Source organism: Haliaeetus leucocephalus, unplaced genomic scaffold, assembly GCF_000737465.1.
Source record: "Haliaeetus leucocephalus isolate CR32 unplaced genomic scaffold, Haliaeetus_leucocephalus-4.0 Scaffold228, whole genome shotgun sequence".
Taxonomy (NCBI): Eukaryota; Metazoa; Chordata; class Aves; order Accipitriformes; family Accipitridae; genus Haliaeetus; species Haliaeetus leucocephalus.
Genome location: NW_010972664.1, coordinates 20,642,105 through 20,662,653, shown reverse-complemented (window position 1 = coordinate 20,662,653; position 20,549 = coordinate 20,642,105). Strand labels below are relative to the sequence as shown.

General features: G+C 46.9%; 1 protein-coding gene across 1 annotated transcript; it reads right to left on the bottom strand.

The window, feature by feature from the left end:
* Positions 1-158: 158 nt before the first annotated feature.
* Positions 159-20,543, bottom strand: TMEM39A (transmembrane protein 39A). Its single transcript, XM_010567442.1, has 9 exons — positions 20,494-20,543; positions 8,487-8,680; positions 6,728-6,950; positions 5,239-5,322; positions 3,635-3,777; positions 2,826-3,174; positions 1,819-2,006; positions 1,174-1,294; positions 159-632 (listed from the first exon to the last, which is right to left on the bottom strand). Exons 2-9 carry the CDS (start codon positions 8,597-8,599, stop codon positions 399-401), a joined length of 1,455 nt encoding a protein of 484 aa, XP_010565744.1. The 5' UTR covers positions 8,600-8,680; positions 20,494-20,543; the 3' UTR covers positions 159-398.
* Positions 20,544-20,549: the final 6 nt, after the last annotated feature.

Here is a 20,549-nt window from a genome sequence, read left to right as displayed (position 1 = left end):
ATCCAAGTTCTCTACAGCAGACCAGTTCCTAATTAACGGCAGTTCTATCCCTACGGTATGCAATAGCAAGGCAGTTGTGTGAGCAAAGCGGACACAGTGACCACACACACAATCCTGTTGCTTCACATAGATATATGTATGGGTATAGATATACGGTATATACACACTGATTTTTTTTTTAGATATATATAAAATAACACCTTGTTTATAAAGCGACATTTAATTGCCACTGGTTCCCTTCCCGCCCCACAAAAACAATAGTATACAAAATATAAAATATTTTAAATATTTATAAACGCCGCAAGAAAAAAATAGAACTGTACGAAAATATTTTTTTTTCTGAGGTTCCCTCCCTGCCCTGGGGGAAGGGAAAGAGAAGCGGTACACGTTTGGCCGGCCTAGTGTGCCTTGAGTCCATAGTTGTTAAGTGGATAGGAGTATGCCCTGCCTAATACTATCCGGTCCCGGAGGAGCTTAAATAAGACATAGTAATTGCAGAAAAGGATGAGGGCCATGGAGAGGGTATGGTTCCACTTCTCTGAGCGCAGCAGTGAGTAGAGCTGGTAGCAGACCACACTGCCTTCGATGAGAATCAGCAGGTTGAGCAGCCGTAATGGACGGTGAAAAAGGAACTGCAGGGAAACAGTTAAAAAGGACAGATTTCTTTAATTTGTTGCAGTGTTACAGTGGGGAGGGGTACGTACATAATACTGTCAGGCACCACTGAGCTAGCGACCACTGTGCTGTGCAGAAGAAATGTTTGTACTCCAACCACCACTAGCTGGTACTTAGGGGAAGCAGCATAAGAAACAAGGCATGTAGAAGCGTGATTTTGCTTAAGAAGGGGAGGCTGGTGAAATAACCTATTGGCCAGCTGACATACTTTCCCATTTCCCTGGAAGATGTTAGCCAGAACCCTCTTACGAATATGCCACTGCCTGATGGGAGAGCTGTGTCACCATGATGAGAAAGCACTGACAAGGCAGCCATGGCTTCCATCTTGCCCAGAAATCACTGCAATGGGAAAGCCTCTCTGCTGCAAACAGGTATTTTGTTCAGCAGCAACAGGCTGTTGCGCAGCACTGAACTCTTAATCTGCTCTGCTGCAGCTAGGTTTGAGCCTCTCCTCCCTCCCACAATCATAACATGTCAAGCAAGAGAAGAGATACTTGCATAAAAGCGGGCATGGGACACATCTGAAGGCACTGCTACGTTGTAAGGCCCAACTGCTTTATACAGGCATCGGCTACGTCGCACCAGAACTCCTTGTGGCCATATTGTGTTTTCTGACCAGCTGTGGGGAAAGAATGCCAGAGAATTAGCATCTGTGCTCCCAACTCCCTGAACATGGGTTCACAGGAATGGACTGTATCTTAAAAAATATCAAAGCCTCCGCCACGAGGACGTGTTGTAGCTCCCACTGGAAAAGCACAGAGAGGTGATCACAAGCCCACCAGATGGACTCAGACTGAGTAACATGAACAAATGGCTCCCAGCGCAAGAACCTAGCCCGCTGCATCAGAGGGGGCCACCCCCTGCCCTTGCACAAGCTACTTCTCCAGTGGCCAAGAAGAATCTCGGCATTTGTTTCTGGGAAGGAACCAGCACTGACCGGAGGAGCTCAGACAGCTCTCTAGAGCAGACGATTCTGTTTCTAGGGAACAGAAAGACCAGGAGAGTTGCATCTGTGACCCCTGGCACTGTGGGGAATGGATAAGTGTCCTCAGTAGATAAGCACTGCTAATACTTGCTTATCTACTAGAATGTCTTCTCAGCCCCTTGCTAGGCATGCCAACCCCTCCTCATCCCCACACTCACATATGCTGTGGAGCATTGCTGTAGGAACCATGTTCTAGTTTCTGCCACTTGCCGAGGTGGGCAGCTGATCTGTGGAGCAGGTCACAGTACTTGGGAGGCAGCAGTTGAGTGGTGAGCATGACAAAGGCATTGATCCACACCATGATGAGGTGCTCACAGGACCAGCGCATGTCGTAGTACTGGGTGCTCTGGAAAGAGACCAGGCAAGAACTTGGCACCACTGTCACAAAACAGAGGAAGGAATGACAAGGGACGTACTGCGTGTGCATCCAGCAGACCCACACCACACATTACAGGCATGCGCTTTTGGACCGGTGATTTCAGAGGGTTACAGCTTAGGAAACACTCAAGACTCCCTTCTCCTTGACCTGAAGGAGAAAGGGCAGGGGATTCGGCTGCAGCTGGTACATCTCCTCCTCCAGCAGCGGATAACAAGGGGGTTTGCCTGCCACAGAACTGCCCCAGGAGCACCAATTGCACCAAGACTGCTACATGGATTGTGGAGCCCTGCCCACTTCACTACACCAACTGGAGCTAGTTCAAGTTAGAAAAACAGCAGATTGAAAAATACAGCCCCCACATTGACAAGAGGTTCCTGGATTTAGCTTGCCAAGCATCCTAGTTGGCTCTGTTTTCTAACAGGCTGACCATCAAAGCCTCTAATCCAAGCACTCGAAAGCCAGGATGCTGGATCTGAGACGGGTAACAACAGGTTCCCTTTTCTAGGAAGAACACAGCTATCCATCTGCCTAGGACAGGGGGTGGGAGAAGGGGAGTTAGTAAGTGGGGTGATGGGACTAGAGGTGCATCACATTTATGGCAATACCTATCCGCCAACCAGGAGCAGTACTAGTGCACTCCGGATGCAGCCATGCTCCGCTATCCGGGCTGCCAAAGGGGAGACAGAGAAAAGGGGAATTAACCAGGAATCTGGCCTGGCAGCAATTCACACAGCATTCAAAAGGAGACGGCGGGCAGGGGCACAGAAAGAGCCCGATAAGAGCTACCTTCACAAAACACAGTGGCAGGAATGCCACGTAGTAGGCACTGAAGAGAGAGTTGAAGAGAACTTCCTTGATCCTGCGGTTAAAGTCTGCTTTTAGGCACTCCACCTCATTGCGGATGAGATCTGGAGAAAGGGGGCAGCTGTGGGTGGGGATAGACGTAGGATTATTGAACTGTTCTCTCAAGGATTCCCACAGAAGCGAAAGGAAATCTTTGGGTTTGACCAGGCTGTTGACAGCTGAAGCCCCATCATCCACCATCTGGTCCTGTACCAAGTAACCACAGTCTGCGGGTAGGGGCTGTGCTCTGCTGTCCTGGTGGAAGCAGCACAGAGGAACGTAGACACCAAACCTGCAGGGAAAGAAAGAAAAAAAGGGCTGAAATGACAACCATCCCAACATGAAGCAGGGTGCACCTTCTCAACAGATGTTGGCCCTTATGAGAGGGACACCACACAGGAACCCTTGCTCCAGAAGCTAGTGGCCAACTCTTCTCCCCCATAAAAGGCTAGAGGCTGCAGCTTCAACAACTGCAGAGAAGCTTCTTTAAGTCCCATTTGTAGAACCAACGATCCCAACAGCTCAGTCTTCAGTCACAGTGAAGACCCCTCACGCAACAGCGTACTGAATTAATTTGCTTCATCAGCTCAGCACCACAACCTCGCATCATCCCCCAGCTACTCTTACTTCTCCTTTAATCGTAAGATGAGGAGACAGATTACAGCCAACAGCTCTGCTTTCCACGGTGGCTCATGCCACCCCCAAGCTGCTACGCTCCCCCTGCGCTGAAGGTACAAGGTGGTGTCACTCACGGGTAGCCCAGGAAGAGAAGGTTGAGAACAGAATGGCTGCGGAAGAGGTTGACCAAAGTCCAGCAGAGCACCCATCCACAGAGGGTGAGCAGCACCAGGCGCACCATGTAGTGGATCACTGATGTTGCACCCACCTGAGAGGCCTGCAAACGGAGAAGAAACATTCAGCAGCCCTGTAACATTAGTGCCAGAACATCAGCATGGGGGTGCCTGTGGAGAAGGAGCAGGGAGAGGGGTGCCAGGAGGCACTGTAAGAGGGATGGCTGCCCTCTTCCTCCCAGAAGTAGGAGACTGACTCTCTTACAAAGGTGAACACCTTTGATTTTATTAATGACTGACAGAATCCAAAAGATTCAAATAAGCACAAGCTGTAGGGCATGACTAAAATAGGGCCTTAAAACAAAACAAAAAAAAAATCAGAGCTGCAAAGGAGAAAAATCTTTTTGCTCAAGTCCTGTATTGCTCTGATGATAGTCCAGGATAGCCTGAAACACATTTCCCCTTGCTCTTTCCTTTAGAAAGAGCAGGTCTTGGCACTCATTTTCCTCAAGAACTGGAATGTCACAGTTCTCAGCCAAGGGAAGAAAAGATGGTGCACCTTGGCAATCCCCAAACTAATTTCCACCACTCATCTCTACTGGATGTACAGGCTGCAGTCCAGTGAGGAGGCACCACCTTCAAAAGGACAGCAAGAAAGCTTGTTCCAATCTCCAGAGGGGAGAAGGCAACTGAACTATGAAAAGATTCTTAGGGGTTAGAGCCAATAGATGGGATGCGCAAGAACTTGCATGGAAGGTTTCAATGCAGAAATCTCAGTCTATGGGAAGTTTTACGGAGGATGTGAACATAAATGAAGATGGCAGGAATCAGAGATGAAAAGAGAACTTCAGAGATCCCATCTTCTTCATTCACCTATTCAACAGGACGTAACTGTTCCTTTATTTACTTATTTTTAAACTTATTGCTTAGTTACTTAGCCTGGAGTTGAATTAACTGTTTCAGTGGACAGAACTTCTATTTGCCTCAAAATGACCTTTCTCAAACATTTATTTGGCCTGGTTCTGCTCTCACAAACACAGACAGGGTCTCAAAGTCTGAGGTGACATGACCAGAGTCTCAGAGTTACTGAGTAACCAGGACTGGAAAAACAGTTCTTCTAGCTATTCCTGTTTCACTTTAGTGTACTCAGACATCCTCCTCCTGACCTTTCGCCTCTAATCTCCTGTCCATTTTTCCAGTCTTGGCTAGCCAGCTTCTCTATTTTCCTTTCTGCTACCTGACTTGCAATTCTCTCAGTCACTTCTCTGGCACAAGATAGTGAGGTACAGTACTGCGCCTGCAGGGATAAAGAAGCAAGTGGGACCATTTCATCATCTTCAAGCTGCAGAGGCAACAGAGCTACCCAATACTGCAGGACATGAATGGGCTCAAGGAGAAAACTCCAAGGCAGAAGGGCATCCCCAAAATCTTAGTCCTTCACACCCAGACTTGTTCTGGAGGAAGAAACCCTTCAGCTACCCAACTCGCAGAACTTTCTCGGGCCACGGATGGTTATGCTCTGCAGTCAGTACTACAGGCAGGAGAGGGAACAGTGGGAATGTTACCTCAGAGATGAGGGCCCACACCAGCCTCCGCGCCAGCATCACTGTGATGAACGCCGCCAGGTGGTAGTCAATGAGGTGAAAATTCTGAAGGAGGAAAGAAAAAAGGTCTTCACCAGGAGAAGGGACTCTGAAACCACCCAGCTGGGGTGGGACTAGAAAGCTGGCTGCTGAGAGCGCATTAGGACCTTGTGTAAGCATTCCCCAAAGCTCTTCCTTAGGGATGAGGGAGAAGGGATAAACATCAGTAACACAGGAATGTCTCCCAAAGTAAGATCTTCCACACATGGGGGTTCCTTCCACTGAGAACAAAACAAACCCACCCTTCAGGCAGGTATTCCTGGGGTCAGAGGGACATCTAGGACCAGGATCTTACTACGGAGAACAGCTTGCAAGTTCTCCCAGGAAAAGCCACTGAGCAACCAGAGCAAGGGCAGCCAAAATGGAGTCCAGAGTGAGCACACCAGCTCACTTTAGCTCTTGGTCTCAGAAATGGTCTGTAGTGACCAGTGCTCCCTGATAATCAAGCTGATCTGAGAAACGTCATCTTCACAGGCCATAGATCTGTATTAGAAGTTTAATGTTGGCTCTGGCTGCATCAAGTTAGATACAGCTCTTGGACCCCTTACGACTTTTCAGTGAAGTTATCAAATGTGTTCTGGCTAGAACAATTAGCAGACTCTGAATATTGCTGTGTGGGACTTCAAGGACATTTTAAGTAAAAAAGAATGCTTGACTTCTGATGGGAACAAAGAAATGACCATTAAATCCTTTCAGGTAGGGAGCCTAAAACAGAATGCTTTTTTCTTCAAAGCAAGCCGTGTCCAGCATCACATAGCTGAACTTGAAACAGATAACTGGAACACCAGCACCACCTGTCGGCATTGTTAACTAAGGAACCACCTCATGCTTCCAAGCGGCAAGGACACAATGTAAACTGAAGGACCAATTCAGAGGCTAGCTTCGATCAGATGAGGTTTGCTGACTCAGGTACAGGTCACTGCCAGGTTGTCCACCTTATGGGGCCAGGAAGAAGACTGAAACTTGAGGAGACTGGGAGGTTTACATAAGCTGAGGATCTGACCCCCTCCCCAACTCCTCTGCTGCTGACCTGCTGTGAGATCCTAATGAAAACTTGCATTATCTCCCTTCTCTCAGGCTCTGTTGTTTCCACTGGGAAGGGGCAACCACAGCAGGAGAGAGCAGGCTCCTGGAGTCTTAACTCCATTTCAAACCCTAGCAGCTAGCTAGGCCATGCAAGTATCTGCCAGAAATTTCCACCGAATGAGTCATGCTGACACCTCTCTCTCACCTTCCACGTATTTTCTCCCCTGTAAAATGGGGGATGGCATGGCCCTGGCTGATGGGGGTGCATGTGAACTTGCCTTCACTCCCTTAATGTCAAATGCTTGGTGATTCCTGGACTGAAGAAGCATGAAAAGAAGCTGTGTAATGAAAAAGCACAAGTGATGGCATTTGCTGGGGAACTCACCAGTGAGGTGCAGGAAGCAGGGTGATTGTATGGGTACCACCAGACAGTCTTGTAGATGTTGATGTACTGAATGAAGAGGGCTACCAGTAGGTAGATGAAGAACAGGAATTCAAAGAGAAGGCTCCCATCCAATGGCAGTTCGGGGATCCGGCAGTGACGTACAGGCTCTGGAGTAATCAGCGCTGTGATCGGAGGCGCCGAGAGGCTGATGGCACTACCATTCCTGAAGCAGACAGATAGGACTCACTTGGTAAGCATTCTACGCTATCTCTACCGTTTTCCAGGACAGGGAGTGCTTAGGGTTGTGTATTTGGGACTGGGCATTGCTAGAGGAGAGTTGGCAGCAGTCTTGCATTCATATTTCTGGTGCAAGACTGGTGGCGAGCTTCATCATCTTCTTGGCTCAGACAAAACCCTTATCCAGCATTTTCTCTGGACAACAGATTGGTCTACTGTGACATGCCCAGCAATAGTTCAGTAAACTTGTAGGTGGAGGAACAGGGGTACAGAGCAAGGAAGCAACTCCAAGCAAAAATCATTGAGGACTGTGCCAGATTGAATGCTTAATGTTGGCTCCTTCCACTCATCACTAAGACATTACAGTAGTACCCAGCCTCCTCCTCCAGTATTGCTAAATGCCCATCATCCTTCTGCTCACAGTTTCTCTCTTAGAAAGAGGGGTAATGAAAAATGGAACAGAGGAGTTCAGCCACTTCCTAGAGGCTGACCTCTCAAGTGTTCTCACACTTCCTTCTTTCCTAGCCCTCAGGAGAGGCTAGGACAACTAAAAGCTCCAGCAGACTGAACTGATGGAGGAAGTTCAGACATAAACTATGCTATGTCTGACTGAAACCAGGACCCGCTGACTCCATGGTCTCAACAGTCACTTGTTCCTCAGGAATCTTAGACTGTGCCATCCATCCATCTGTCCCAGCCAGAGAAGTCTCTAAAGGCCAAAGCTAAGTGGCTTGGATCTCTCTACTCTGTAAGGATGAACCTATACCAAGTAGATCAGGCCCTCAAGATGCAGCAAATAGCTTCTCCAGTCTGCTGACTTCTGTATGGAAGAAGTAATGCTGGGCCCTTTTAGTCTTTATGCCAAATGTGGAGATCGAAATGTCACTATGTGTTCCTTTTTCAGCCCCCAACTTCCCCAGAAAATGGAGATGAGCTTTGCCAACTGTGAGAATTAGTTTCATCTGCAGCCAGCAGGCCTGAAACAGAATATAGGCATCCTCCTGCCCTGCCTTTCCATCACATAGGAGGAGGACTCACAGCTGAGCTCTGACATGTCACGCTAACTCCCTGTGGCATTGCAGGCAAGTGAGCAAGAGAGACAAGGACTCATCATCTGCTAGGACTTGCTGCTCTGGGAACTGCTGCAGGGAAAGACAAACTGAGCACTGTGCGATTTCCACCCCTGGCCACTGTGACGATGGTGAGCGGTGAAGAGTGGCTGAGACCACTTTCCACGGGCTGATTTTAATAAATGAAGTCAAGAGAGGGGCCGCAGAGGGAAGCAGGTGCCACAGCAGAGCTGAGAAGAGAAGCTGGAATAGGTTTTGTTACACGGGGCACGTTCCCTCTTGAATGGCTCATCTCCTAATGCCACAGCAGAGGGTTCGAGGTTCCCATCTCCCAGTTCCCTGCTTTAACCACAAAGCCACGCTCCTGCGCAGAGTTCAGAGTGGATCAAGGCTCCCAGCTTTTAGTGCTGTCGTAGCTGCAGGTGTCTCAATGACCCTACCTTTGCCCTCACCTGTTTCTCAGACCGGTACCGTTTCCGCAGCTCCCACCAACCAGCGTCTGGAGAGAAGGCAAAGCTGAACGGCTTAGCTGCTGCCGGCTGGGTCCCCTCCTTCCACCGGGCATGACCAGGAACGAATCCACTTCCAGTGCCTGCAGCAGGCTGTGCCCCGAGACCCAGACAACGATCCCGAAGCCTTCCCAGGTCTGCAAAGGAGGCAGAAACATCACTGAAGCTGCAAACTGCTGGTTGCCTAGTTCGCACCCCAGCCAAGCGAGTTCATGCAAAAGGAAGCCACTCTCGTACACTCGGAGCCCTGCGGGACACCCATCACCACCCTAAAAGACTGCGCCATTTCAACAGCACCAGATCGGCGTCCGCTTGCGTACACAGAACGGACGCCACTGACGCTGTGTCTTTAAAAAGCGCCTGCTTAAATTAGCCATCAGTGACTGCTAGCGCTTCCTGTTGGCTGGAAAGTGTCACCGAGCATCTCCAGTGCTGGAGACCACACAACTGCGTGCCTCGTTTCAAAAGCAAGCCTGGGCAGAGCCCTCTCCTTGGTTTGGTGCAAGGAGCTCCTAGAGCTGCGCAGGTCTTTTTAACCACCCACCACGTCATTTGACAGGCTCTGATGCTGAAAGGTAATTTGGGACCCTCTGCCAGAGGTCTGAACGGACAGACTGGTCACTATGAAGTTAACTGCACGGTTCAGCTCCCTCCCGTGCTAAGAAAGCCCGACTGACACGATGGGAGGAGGTGTGTTTAAAAGTGGTTCTAGTTAGCAGAGTAGTTGCAGCAAAACACACGTGTATGCATGTACTTCAAATAGCACATATAGGCAATCCCATATCCCAGCCCTCAGGGGAAAAAAAAAAAGTAAAAAGTAAGCCTGTAAATATTTATTTATTTTAAACGACATATATAAAGTAAACAGTTCCTTAAAATGAACTAGTATGAGAGAGGCTGGGCAATTCAGAATACCAGTGACAAAGGTGGATTCTCTGGCACAGACTTTATCACTTCCCATACAATTTTGCTTTTATTTCATTGGTCTCCCACATGACACTGCAAGGATTTCAGCAGTCAGGTAGGTTTCTGATGGCTAGCAGACATAAGAGAGCGAGGGGTTGAACTGGAGTGTGAATCTGGAAGTCATTCCAAGCACGTGTGCTGTACAGAATCAAGACACTGAGCAAGCATCTCGCTACAACGACTCTGGTGTGTCTGCATGTCTGGAGACTAATCAGCTGCCCTTCTGGCAAAATATCACAGCCAGAACCAACCCAGGGTCCAAAAAAGCACCCCCACCTTCTGGGAGTCTCTGGATCTAGCTTTGAAATTTACAGATGGAACCTATTGTCCATTTATAATTCAGTTATCACCTCCTTTAAAATCCTGAGAAATCACAGCTGGCAGAAATGCCAGGAAGTTTGCTCAATGAGTCACACCACTGTCACCATAAACACTGTGCAGGAGAACTATTCTAAAAAACTCCCTCAAAGAATCATCCTTTCTATTAAAATTTCCCATCCTTTTTCTCTATTCCAATAACCAATTCTCAGAATTTCAACAAAAATCGAAGTGTTTCTAAAGACAAATGCTTTCCACATAGCCACATGAAGGTCACTTAAAAAAAAAAAAAAAAGTTGTGAAATTGCATGAAAGGAGAGAGCAAACATTGGACAATTTTGGTTTGCAGGAAAATAATGTGTTTTGGCAGAGTTCAAAACTCTCATTATAATTCCAATGACAACACAACAGGTAATTCAAGCCTTCCTTACCCTTCTAGTCAAGACTCTAAAGCTTTCAGAGGGCTTTCCCTAGGATGTTCTAGAGTTTTATTTGGAAATATTTATATTTCAGGAATTAAATATAAACTGAAGAAAATTCTCCTGAATGCACAAGATGAGCAGGGACAACAACAGAAAATGCAGAATTCATTTAGGGCATCCAGACACTTCACATAAGCAGCTACGGGGAAGAAAAAAAAAATGAGAAAAACCTCTAAAAGTAGCAACTTTGAAAGCCATTTTAAGCCAAATTAAACTAGTGCAGGGACTGTGGAAGCTAAAAAAATTGGCCTGATTCAACCTACAGGATATTTATGATAACGGATGCAATACGTTGGTGGTCTAATTAGTGGTATTAACAGTGGAAGGTATTTTATGCCACATTCAGTAATTCATGTAAATAATTTAACAGCTCTCATTAGTATTATCCCATTAGTATGCTTCACATGCTCGCCAACGTAGACACTTAGACACTGAGTAGTCACACTTCCACCCTCTGGTTTTTGCAACCAGTAATATGTAGGTTTCTACCAGTAAAAAAGAATGCCTGTGGAAAGGAGCCCTCCTTAACATCAGTGCACCCTATTTTAAATGCACTTGAATAAGCCCTTTCACAGTGAGCCATGAACATATAGACTGGGCAGTTCCTCAAGCCAAGCTTTAAATAACCGCACTGGAGTCTCATCAAATTAGGTGGGTGTCTGTTAGAGCAAAATCTGCCTCTGAAAAAGAACTATTCCTTTTTTGTTTGTTTTTCTTTTCTAAAACTAGCCACACAAAACTGAAGCTCCCCAGATAAAGGAAGCAGTGAGATTACAGATCAGTTGACTCCAAGTCTGCTTTTTTTGGCCTTGAACCAATCAACAGTCCTCCTTTTTGAGGAGGGAGACATGGGAAAAAGCCTTTTTATAGTTTTCAGTTAATAAACAAAGGCATGATTCTACTGTGAAAAATATGCTAACAAGAAAAAAAAATTAGCCATGACCCATTACTCCAACAGATAAGATTCCTGTGTGCATCCAAGTCATATTAAGTATTAATAAAGAGTTCGCAGAGCGAGCTGGGAGTGTACCAGGCTCCCTTCTCTGTTTGCAGAGTCCCCACCCCATCAACGATCTTATTTTATATATAGCCGCAGGCACAAAAAGTGAGTAATGGAAGCTAAAAGCTGTTCCTGACAAGACTCTTTAGCCCATTAACATGATTCCACATTGTTCTTCCCCATTCACCTGTAATTCCCCTCAAAAATGAGTCACATACTTGTAGTCCCTCCATCCTCAACATCCCCAGAATAGAAATGGCCTAGCTTCCAAGATCTCCCTTCTCAGGCAGATGTGGGCATCATAAAAAACACACAAGAAGGATCTGGGGACCAGCTATGGAGCAGTGGACAGGGGTCCTGTCCACGCACAGGGAACAGCTCTTGGGTCCTCAAGAGGGACCACGCTCTTTCTTTGGGACAGAGACAGAACCTTCACCTGTGACATGGTTCTAAGAAGATCCAGGAACATCAGGAATCAGACACTCTGATTTCCAATTCATGCTTTTAGGACTACAGAAAGCACTTGGGCATTTTGTTTCTCTGCACCAACACCCCTCCTCCCCACCAGCTCTCCAGCTATTCTGATGAGGCAGGATCGAGGCAGGCAAGAACCACAGCTGTGAGCAAGGCTTTACTGATGAAGACTAGGCAGACAAACTATCCACCAGTTCAGAGGTGAAGCAGCACGCAGCCCTGTCCTGCTTCCCAGGGACCATCACTCAGAATCATGTTCCTGCATCAGCAGCTGCCCAAACAGCTCTTAGGAGAGACAAATCTGGAGAGAGTCAGTGACTCATCAGAATGAAAAGTCTGCCTGGTTCCCCATCTCTCTGCTGAAACGCTACAATGCTCAGCCAGTTATTTTGATGGCATTAACGTTTTTTAATTGGAGAAAACTCGGAGCCTCCAATCCTCTCGGGAAGCTCGCTGCACCGAGGTGTGAGAACTCTCAGAGCCTGGAAAACATTCAAGACACTCTCCTTGGCTCCACAAGTCCTACAACCAGATACTCTCAAGAGCAGAAAGGGAAATGTGGTCATCCTCACTTGCAGCAACGTGGCCTGAGACGACCACAGGTGTCTTGTCACAACTCTCCATCTTGATCAAAGCAGCCTTCTTCCTGCTGAGAAAGCACGTGATGTCTTGGGGTGAAGCAACACGTCGCCTCTGTGGCTGTTCGCAAGGGAGCCCTGCCTACCTCCTCCTCCTCCTCCTCAGCAACACAGGAGCTCCCAGCATTGTCTGGGTTGCTAGCAAGATTTTCCATTCGGGGTGCCTGTGCTTTACGGCTACGCAGGCACGGAAACACATCTGCCACCTGTGCAGTGCTCCCTTGCAGGGAAATGCAGCAGGCCACCCCCGCAACACGGCTGCAGAGCACTGACACGAAGCACGGGGAACTACCAGCGCTGACAAAATACCATCGACATTGCCAGCCCCTCTGGGTGCTAGCGGTAATACTCTGGACCACAGCTAGCATCAAGTGCGGGACAAAAGGGTAAATGAACTGGGAATGGCGCGGGAAGGAGTGTGGAAGCAGCAGTGCCAGAAGCAGCCATTGCGTGCCACGGCAAGCAGCATCGCCATCTCCGGAGCATTCCTGCATCCAGGTATCTGGCAATTCCTCCCTCCGCTGCAGCAGCCGCCTGTCCTCCTGCTGTCAGGGGCACTGGCTTCTAGGTCATTTTCCTTCCAAAAGAAACACAGATCCTGGAACTGGACTGTCTGGATAAGCTCCGAGGCATGAGCTCCCAGACCACAAAGGCAAGGGACCGTTTAAGACCTGGACAGTTCACCCTGGCCTGGGTGAAAGGCTCTGTTCCCAGGGCTGCCACTGAAGAGCGCAGCCAGCACCTGTACAGCTTCTACAACAACTCACCGTGTCCCAGACAGTGGCTTATTTTGTAAAACCTGGTTTGCAAGGCTGCAAAAGACAGTTACTAGCCCCTGGTGGAACCATTTCTGGAAGGATGGGAAGAGGAAAATAGGGTAGGATTCTCTAACCTTTGGGATTAAATACATACCATAACAGTCGTGACTTTCAGCTGGCAGACAAACAGCTCTTTCTCCTCTTCCTCCCTCCCACCCCCATCAGTCCCTGAAATTGAAACAGGCCATGTAGAGAGGTCTCCTGGTTACTGATGTCCTCACTTCAAGTCGCTGTAGCTGGTCAACCTAATCCCAATTTGCAGTTGTCCAGCAATCCTAATGTCTTTGCAGATTATCAGCAAGTTCACCTTATAGGCAAGTTTTCTTTTGAACCGCTGTGAGTCCTAGTTACTATGGCTTATTTTTACTTCCTTTTAGCGTGAGCCTTTTATTTATTTATTTAAACAAAAACATTTTGACAGCTGGAAAAACTGAGACAGAAAGCTGGTAACTGATTCACCCAACACCAAAAAAAAAAAAAAAAAAAATCGAAAAGAGAGCCTAGGAACAGCGATGACTGCACCCATGCCTCAGTCACGAGGCCACCTTGTCAACACCCTCACATCTGCCACACCGAAAGCCGAGAAGCTGCAAAACTTCTGTGGCAGCCCTAGCTTGGTTTGGGAATAAAAAAAGCATTTGGTTGTTGCAAGGGAGGAAACAACCAACAGGTTATCAGATGGAAAGCTAAATATTTGGCTTGCACAGAGCTCCCCCGGTGCTAAGTCAACACAACCTTTCAGCTCGGGCTGGCTCCAAAGGCACACACCAGGCACCTGGCCCAGAACTCAGCCCCAGCCCCGGGCTGGGAGGCAAAACCGGTTAGGAGGGAGGTCTCCCAAGTCAGCACATTTTCCACGTCCTCACGCCGTACGGAGCGACGGATTAAGAAGGAGATTTGGTGCGGAGGGAGACAGAAACCCCCGTGAAGCACAGCCCAGGGTCGGGCAAGGAGGACAAGAGCCAGGCGGTGAATCACAGCCATCAGGTGATGCACCAGCAAGACTCACTTTTGCTCAGTGACTAAGAACCAAGAACCTACTCTAATAACAAAACCAACCCAGCAAGACCAAGTCAGCGTAGGCTTTTCTGATACAGCACAACCCTGGCCGAAGAGGCTTCATCTATCAGTCCTCTACACACGTGCCAAAACCAGAGGGTGAAAGTAGCAAGAAGGCGGCAAGATTTCACAAACGGCGTATGCACTGTATGATTCATTTCAGGCATCATCAGCTAGGAAGGCTAGAGCTAAGCAGGCAGATAAGTGGGGAAAACAAAAGTTCTAGCTAAAGACAAGGTGAAGGCAGCACTTGCCATTTGTAGCTGCCAGAGTATTTCAAATACCCACGGACAAAAGTGGGAACAGGAAAGAAAAGTTTTCCAGGAAAAGCCTCTCCACCTTAAAGTGCAGTAAGCTCAGTTCAGCTCATTTTGCAGACGTGCTCTTTTAAGGATGGGACATAGATTTAAGTTGTTAATACTCTAGACCAAGAAAATTATCCAAGAGTTTGAAAAAGCAATTTTTAAAAACAGAAAGGGATTCCCAACCCAAATCCTACACATTCCTTAAAAATCCCCTCAAAGACCTTACTGTAGGGGGTGTAAGGAAGAAATTCCCAGAGGTATGCAGGTGATACAGTCCTCTTCAGAATACAGATGAGTTCAAGTCTTTGTGAGTTGGAGGAAAGGAGATACACACACTAAGCCAGAGGTTCATTAAGAGCACGAGTACAACAACAAAGCTGCGATTCCTGGAGTAATAAAATAATACCTCGTAACCATATAATTACCTTGTGCAACTAACTGCTGCAGGAGGTCAGAGCAAACAGCTTAGTAAGACTTTAATGAATGACTACGATAATTTTATGAATGAAGATAAGTGAAATTATCTTCCAAAATGTGGAAAAAAAAAACCAAACCAAAAAACCACAACACAAAGTCCTCGGGGCTCAGCAGCTACAAGTGGCCGATAACACACTTCTCACCAAGACAACAGTATCACACAGTTAGCAAGACATTAACATTTTCTTTGGCTTCTTCTGATGTATACAGCAACACTCAGAGCCAAATACTGGATCTGGGAATAAAGAAAGCATTGGCTTGTTCTTGTGTGAGAGCAAGACAGAATTGCAAAGCTGAGCTTTTCCAGCAGCAGAGGGAAATGCAGGCCTGAACAGCTGGGTCATGGCCTATTTTTGGTCCTACAGTTCCCATGCTTCTAAATCATGTGGGGAGAGGGACAGCAAGTCCAGCCTCATCCAGAGCAAGAGGCTCAAACTAAAGAGCTGGTGGGAATTACTGAGGTAGACGTATGGTTGTCAAAGACAGCCTACATTGTCATCTGAAAGCTTGGGAGAGTTTCAGCTTCGGATCCAAAACAGGATTTGGATAGGCAACAACACAAAAGTTTTAAGCTCCAACTCCATGTGGCTGTTACAGACAGAAACAAAAGTTCACTTTAGAAAGGGACACTGGTTAGGAAATAATGCTAAATCACAAAGACAATGTATTAGCAGACACAACACGGGCAAAGGCATCAAAGCTGGCCGTTAATACAGTTTATCAACACACACTCCCACACACATCTTGCACCAAAGCTCTTCAGTAAACACTGCACACACGGCGCTGCTAAAACACAGCCACTGCCAGAAAGCAGAGATACCGCCCTGTTACACAGTGCAATGCCCGGTGACCGGGGAAGGAGAGGAATTTTAGCTATGGCCACTGAGATATTCTTTTCCAACTTACAGGGGCAAACAAGCAACGAAACAGACCGCTACTGAGGGAGGAAGGGGTGTTACAAAAAGAAGAAAAGATGTTCTTGCCTTAAGAGCCCATCTTATAATTTTCAGCCAAGCAAGCCACCAAAATACGCATTCTCCTCCAAATCCTGAATACATACACATGGTCTCATGGCCTGAGTACAGGACTGCAAGCCAGGAACTCCTTGCTTTTAATCTCTTCTCTTCAACTGACTTCCAGGGAAGTTGTTTTACTGATTTAGACCTCAATTTCCTTATCCCAAACAGGATAAACTGTTCAGCAAGTATTTCTCCTCCCAGGGGTCTCTGTATGTAGTAGTGAATACTTTTTACAGTATTATTTTAGTGCTTTAGACAAGCTTTTTTTAAAACAAACAGAAGCAGCTTTCCTGCTGTTTTTGCTCCTCTGCCAATCCCTATGTTTAATTTAATGGAGATCAGCCATGATGACAAATCATGGCGAGTCACTAGGATTTTTCTATTTTGTCCTCACATAGCTAAAAATAAGGCAGGCATCTGCCATCTGTAGCAATGAGTTTGAAGGCACAGAGTAAAACACAAGGAAGAAACACTTCCTTGAGCCTTACCCCAAGTCATCGCACTGGGATTCATATCAGAAAATACCAGTGCAACAACAATTTGCATATCCCTGACACTGCGGAAAAGCAAAATTATTGCAAAGAATTCTAAATAAATTGTAATTTGCATAAATCATAAATCTGCATTAAAATGTAAAACACATATGAGAGAATACATCAACTCCCCTCTACTTGCCTCTTAAATAACAGCTATAGCAAGTTCCCTGCAAAACAGTGAAGGTCTTCAACTTGCATTACTCCGGTAGGCAGCACTCAGAACCTTGTATGACCATTTACAGAGCAACTAATGTCGCAGATCGGGAATATGCAATAGGATACATTAATCCCTGGTATAATTAATTATACCAAGACTAATTTAGCTGTCTGAAACTGCATACACACTCCCTTATAAGTATTTCTGGGCCACAGACGTCTGCTTGGTTGGTTTAAATCAACCATTTCAAACCTACCAGCACACACAGATGCCGCTGCACCACGTTAGCTAGCACGGCTTTTCTGACTAGCTTGCAAAATGCTCACTTCCCACCAGAAGTCTCATTTTCCGCTTGCAACACATTCAGCCCAAAAAGTCAAAAAAAAGGTTGGAAATAACTCTCCAATGACTACACCCCATGAAGAATGGCAGGAAATCTTTCAGGCAAGTTTGTGATAGCTCATGAACTATTTGCCGAAGTCACACAGCTACCAGAGATTTACCTCTGATTTTAAAAATCCACCTGCTAAAAACTGTACTGCTTATCTAACTGTGGTACAGTTAGAAATAAATGGACTAAAGTTTCCATCAGCACAAGAGACATGCTGCGAGTAGGTGAACAAAGAAGAGGAGAGCGCTAACTTCATGGCACCATCCATTACCGTGACAGGCCACACTCTGCAGCTAGAGAGTGGATTAAGGAGATGGCAAAGGGAAGGGACCACCAAAAGAAGAGGAAGGTCAACTGTCATAATTTTCTATCTTCCATATAGTTTCTCATGCATAAGCTAGCACTGCAGTACTGTCATCAAACCGTATCAGTTCTCCAACTGAATGGTAGTGCAAGGAGAACAAAAATTGGGCCTCAAAAAGGAAAATATGTGTAACAGAATAGCATACTGCACACGTAAGTACGACAGATCAAGTAATACTAAAGTCTAAAGATCCCAAGCATGTAAGTAGATTCTGCAAGCCAAATTCAACCCTCCTCTGTATTTCTCAGTCCATAAACATGCCAGGACATGAAATTTCACAATGGACAAACAAAAGAATGGTTGGAAATCAGTAATATTTTTAAGACCAAACATTCTAATAGTAAACAAACACAGCCAAATCTCTAACTGATTTTCACCAGTGCTAACAAGCACATACATCTTCATATTGACAAAATATCTCTTCTTTAAATCCAGAGTACAAATCCAACCCCTCCAACTCAAGAGTTTCACATCTGTAAACTAAAATGGAACCACATGTTTGTAACTGCCAGAAGAAAACTTTTTTCCAGGATTTCATGATACTGAGGCACAGCGAAAGCACTGAGACTGAGGAGCAGGACAGTCTCAGAATCAGTACTATCTTGTTGCTTTGCACCATATCCATCTTTAGGAGCTATAACTCTACAGAGTCATACTGAGTGGCCGGACTGGCTTCTGAACTGAACACTCATGGAAATTGGAAGCCACCTTAAAAAACCTTTCTAGCATGTATGCTCCTTCTGTATTCTCAAACATCCAGATTTTATGCCTGCAGAAGAAAAAAAATATTAGTTTTATGATATCCAGACTTGAGTTGCCCAAGTCAATTTGCAATATGGACACTTTCAGAGAAAGATTTGAGTTCAGTGCTGCTCAATTCCAAAACCAGCAGAAATGTGTAGGTTTTCTCCCCCTCAAATACTACATACATAATTTGATTCTCTCTAAAATTTCAGACCAAAAAGCAATGTCTGAAGAAAGCATAGACAAAAAAGTGATTAGGCCTGTCTGCTTTTGAGTAATACATAACAGTGTAACTATATTGGCAATATTACATCAGCACAAATATTGCTAATATAGGTGGGCCACTAAGATAAGAATAGCTTTATCTCCTTAGCTACTGCAGGACACCATTAGTGTCTCTGTTAGAAGAATAATTCAGCAAGGTGCTAACCTGTACATTGCAAGAGGTTTTTAAAAGAATTTACTTTCTTTCAAGCAGAATAGAAACATACTCTGCAAAAGTAGGAAGCAAAATGTTTTATCCCCATTTTGCAGTCAGAAAGACTGTAAAAAATTAAAGTAAAAAATAAAGATAAAAGGCCTGCCTTTTCTGAATTATCTATGATTTTGGATGCTCAGGTTGAGGCAGTATAGACACCTCTATCAGTAGAAATGTGGCTACCCAGACCTTCTGAAAATCAGGTCTCAAATGCCTGCAAGTCCTGTGTCTGCACAGAGACAGCCAGGAATGAGCTGTACGGGAGGCACACAGACGTTCTATGGTCTCGAGATTAGGAGTACACATCACGCTGGACACAGTTAACCGTGTCAGTGATATTACCTGAGCTCCTCTGTCGTTCCAAATAAATCACACCTGGACAGCATTCCCACCCTACGTGCTGGTTTGCACTGCAAAACCTGAGTCAAAGATACTCAAGAACAGAAACAAGGAGTAGCTGCATCTACACCTGAAAAAATTCCAGTCCGATAAGGGACAACAAGGAGCGGGTGAAGTTTCAGCACAACTCCCAGAGAGGTCAGCATCGCCTGGCTACCACTTTGGCACCAGCAGGCCCAGTTTTTACCAGCAGAGCATCATCCCATGGCAATACCAAGCACCTTGGCTGAAGGAGCTGGCCCTCTAGAGGAGCGGCTGGAAGGAGAAACGAGCGTCAGAAAAAGCCACTCCAACAACACGAGCGCCCGGGAGGTGAGCAAAGGAGCAGACTGTGGGTTAAAGGGCTGGTGTCCCGCTCTGCTCTCAGCATCCCGCGAAACTGGAGCTGAGCCATTCCGGTCTCGTCACCGTACTACAGTATCCCTCTCCCAGAAAATCTCTTCTGATCACAGCGAGTTAACAGACCTGAGCTGGTTACAGAAGGGATGCCTGGTCTCCAAAAACTTTAGGACTCACCGCTTTGTAACACAGACATCTCATTCCTTCACTTACAGCCATAACAGACGCCAGCGCTATGAGGGGCCCGTTATTCACAACGAAAAAGCACGCACGAGAGCGATCATAAATTGCAGACAAAGCCGCCTCTGTTTCCGCTACACGTTCGTGCGTTAAAGTGATGCTGGAGTCGTGAAGGAGGTACCTCGTGTAATAAGGAAAATCATCGGCGTAACTGCTATCCCACATAACGGAGGATGACCGATACACTGTTTTCTTAGTGGTACAAAACAGAACGGCCGTAGAGGTGCGCGCCCACATCCGTCCTGGAAACGGTTCCTTACGGTAGGTCGGATTTGCCTAGACTTACAGAGAATTGTCTCAGCTCTTCATCTTCCAGAGGCCGGCGCCCTCTCCCACCTCCCTCGTAGGACCGATTACGTAGGGTCAGCGTTTCAAAAGCCCAAAGCAAACCTACCCGTGACCCCAGACCAACTTTAATCCTCAAGCCCCCGTATCAGGGAGCACCCACCTCTCGGCAACGTGCTCGGACCTCTCGCTTTAACCCAGACACGTCGGGAAACGTCTAAAACGAGAAGCCCGGGACCCAGGGCCATTAACTTACCAGCAGGACGAAACAAAGCCAGCAGAAGCCCCCCCGAGACACGCAGACAGAGACACAGACAGGCGGGAGGCGGCCCCGCCCCGCCGGGGCGGGCTCCGTGTGCGTGTCCCCGGCCCGACCCGGCTGAACCCACCACCCTCTTCGGTCGTTCGAGCTTTCCCGGACCGGAGCTGCCCCGAGGGAACGAACCGGGGCCGGTACTCACACATCCAAGCGCGGGCGGCGGCGCGGCTCGGACATCGGCCGGCAGCGGGGTCCCTT

Bases quoted from the DNA above. Each gene is read 5' to 3' on its own strand.
- TMEM39A (XM_010567442.1), bottom strand. From the start codon at position 8,599: ATGCCCGGTGGAAGGAGGGGACCCAGCCGGCAGCAGCTAAGCCGTTCA. The intron at 5,323-6,727 runs GTGAGTTCCCCA...TTCCTCCTTCAG, and splicing joins CTGCTTCCTGCACCTCACTG to AATTTTCACCTCATTGACTA. The intron at 633-1,173 runs GCAAGTATCTCT...GTTTCCCTGCAG, and splicing joins TGTCCCATGCCCGCTTTTAT to TTCCTTTTTCACCGTCCATT.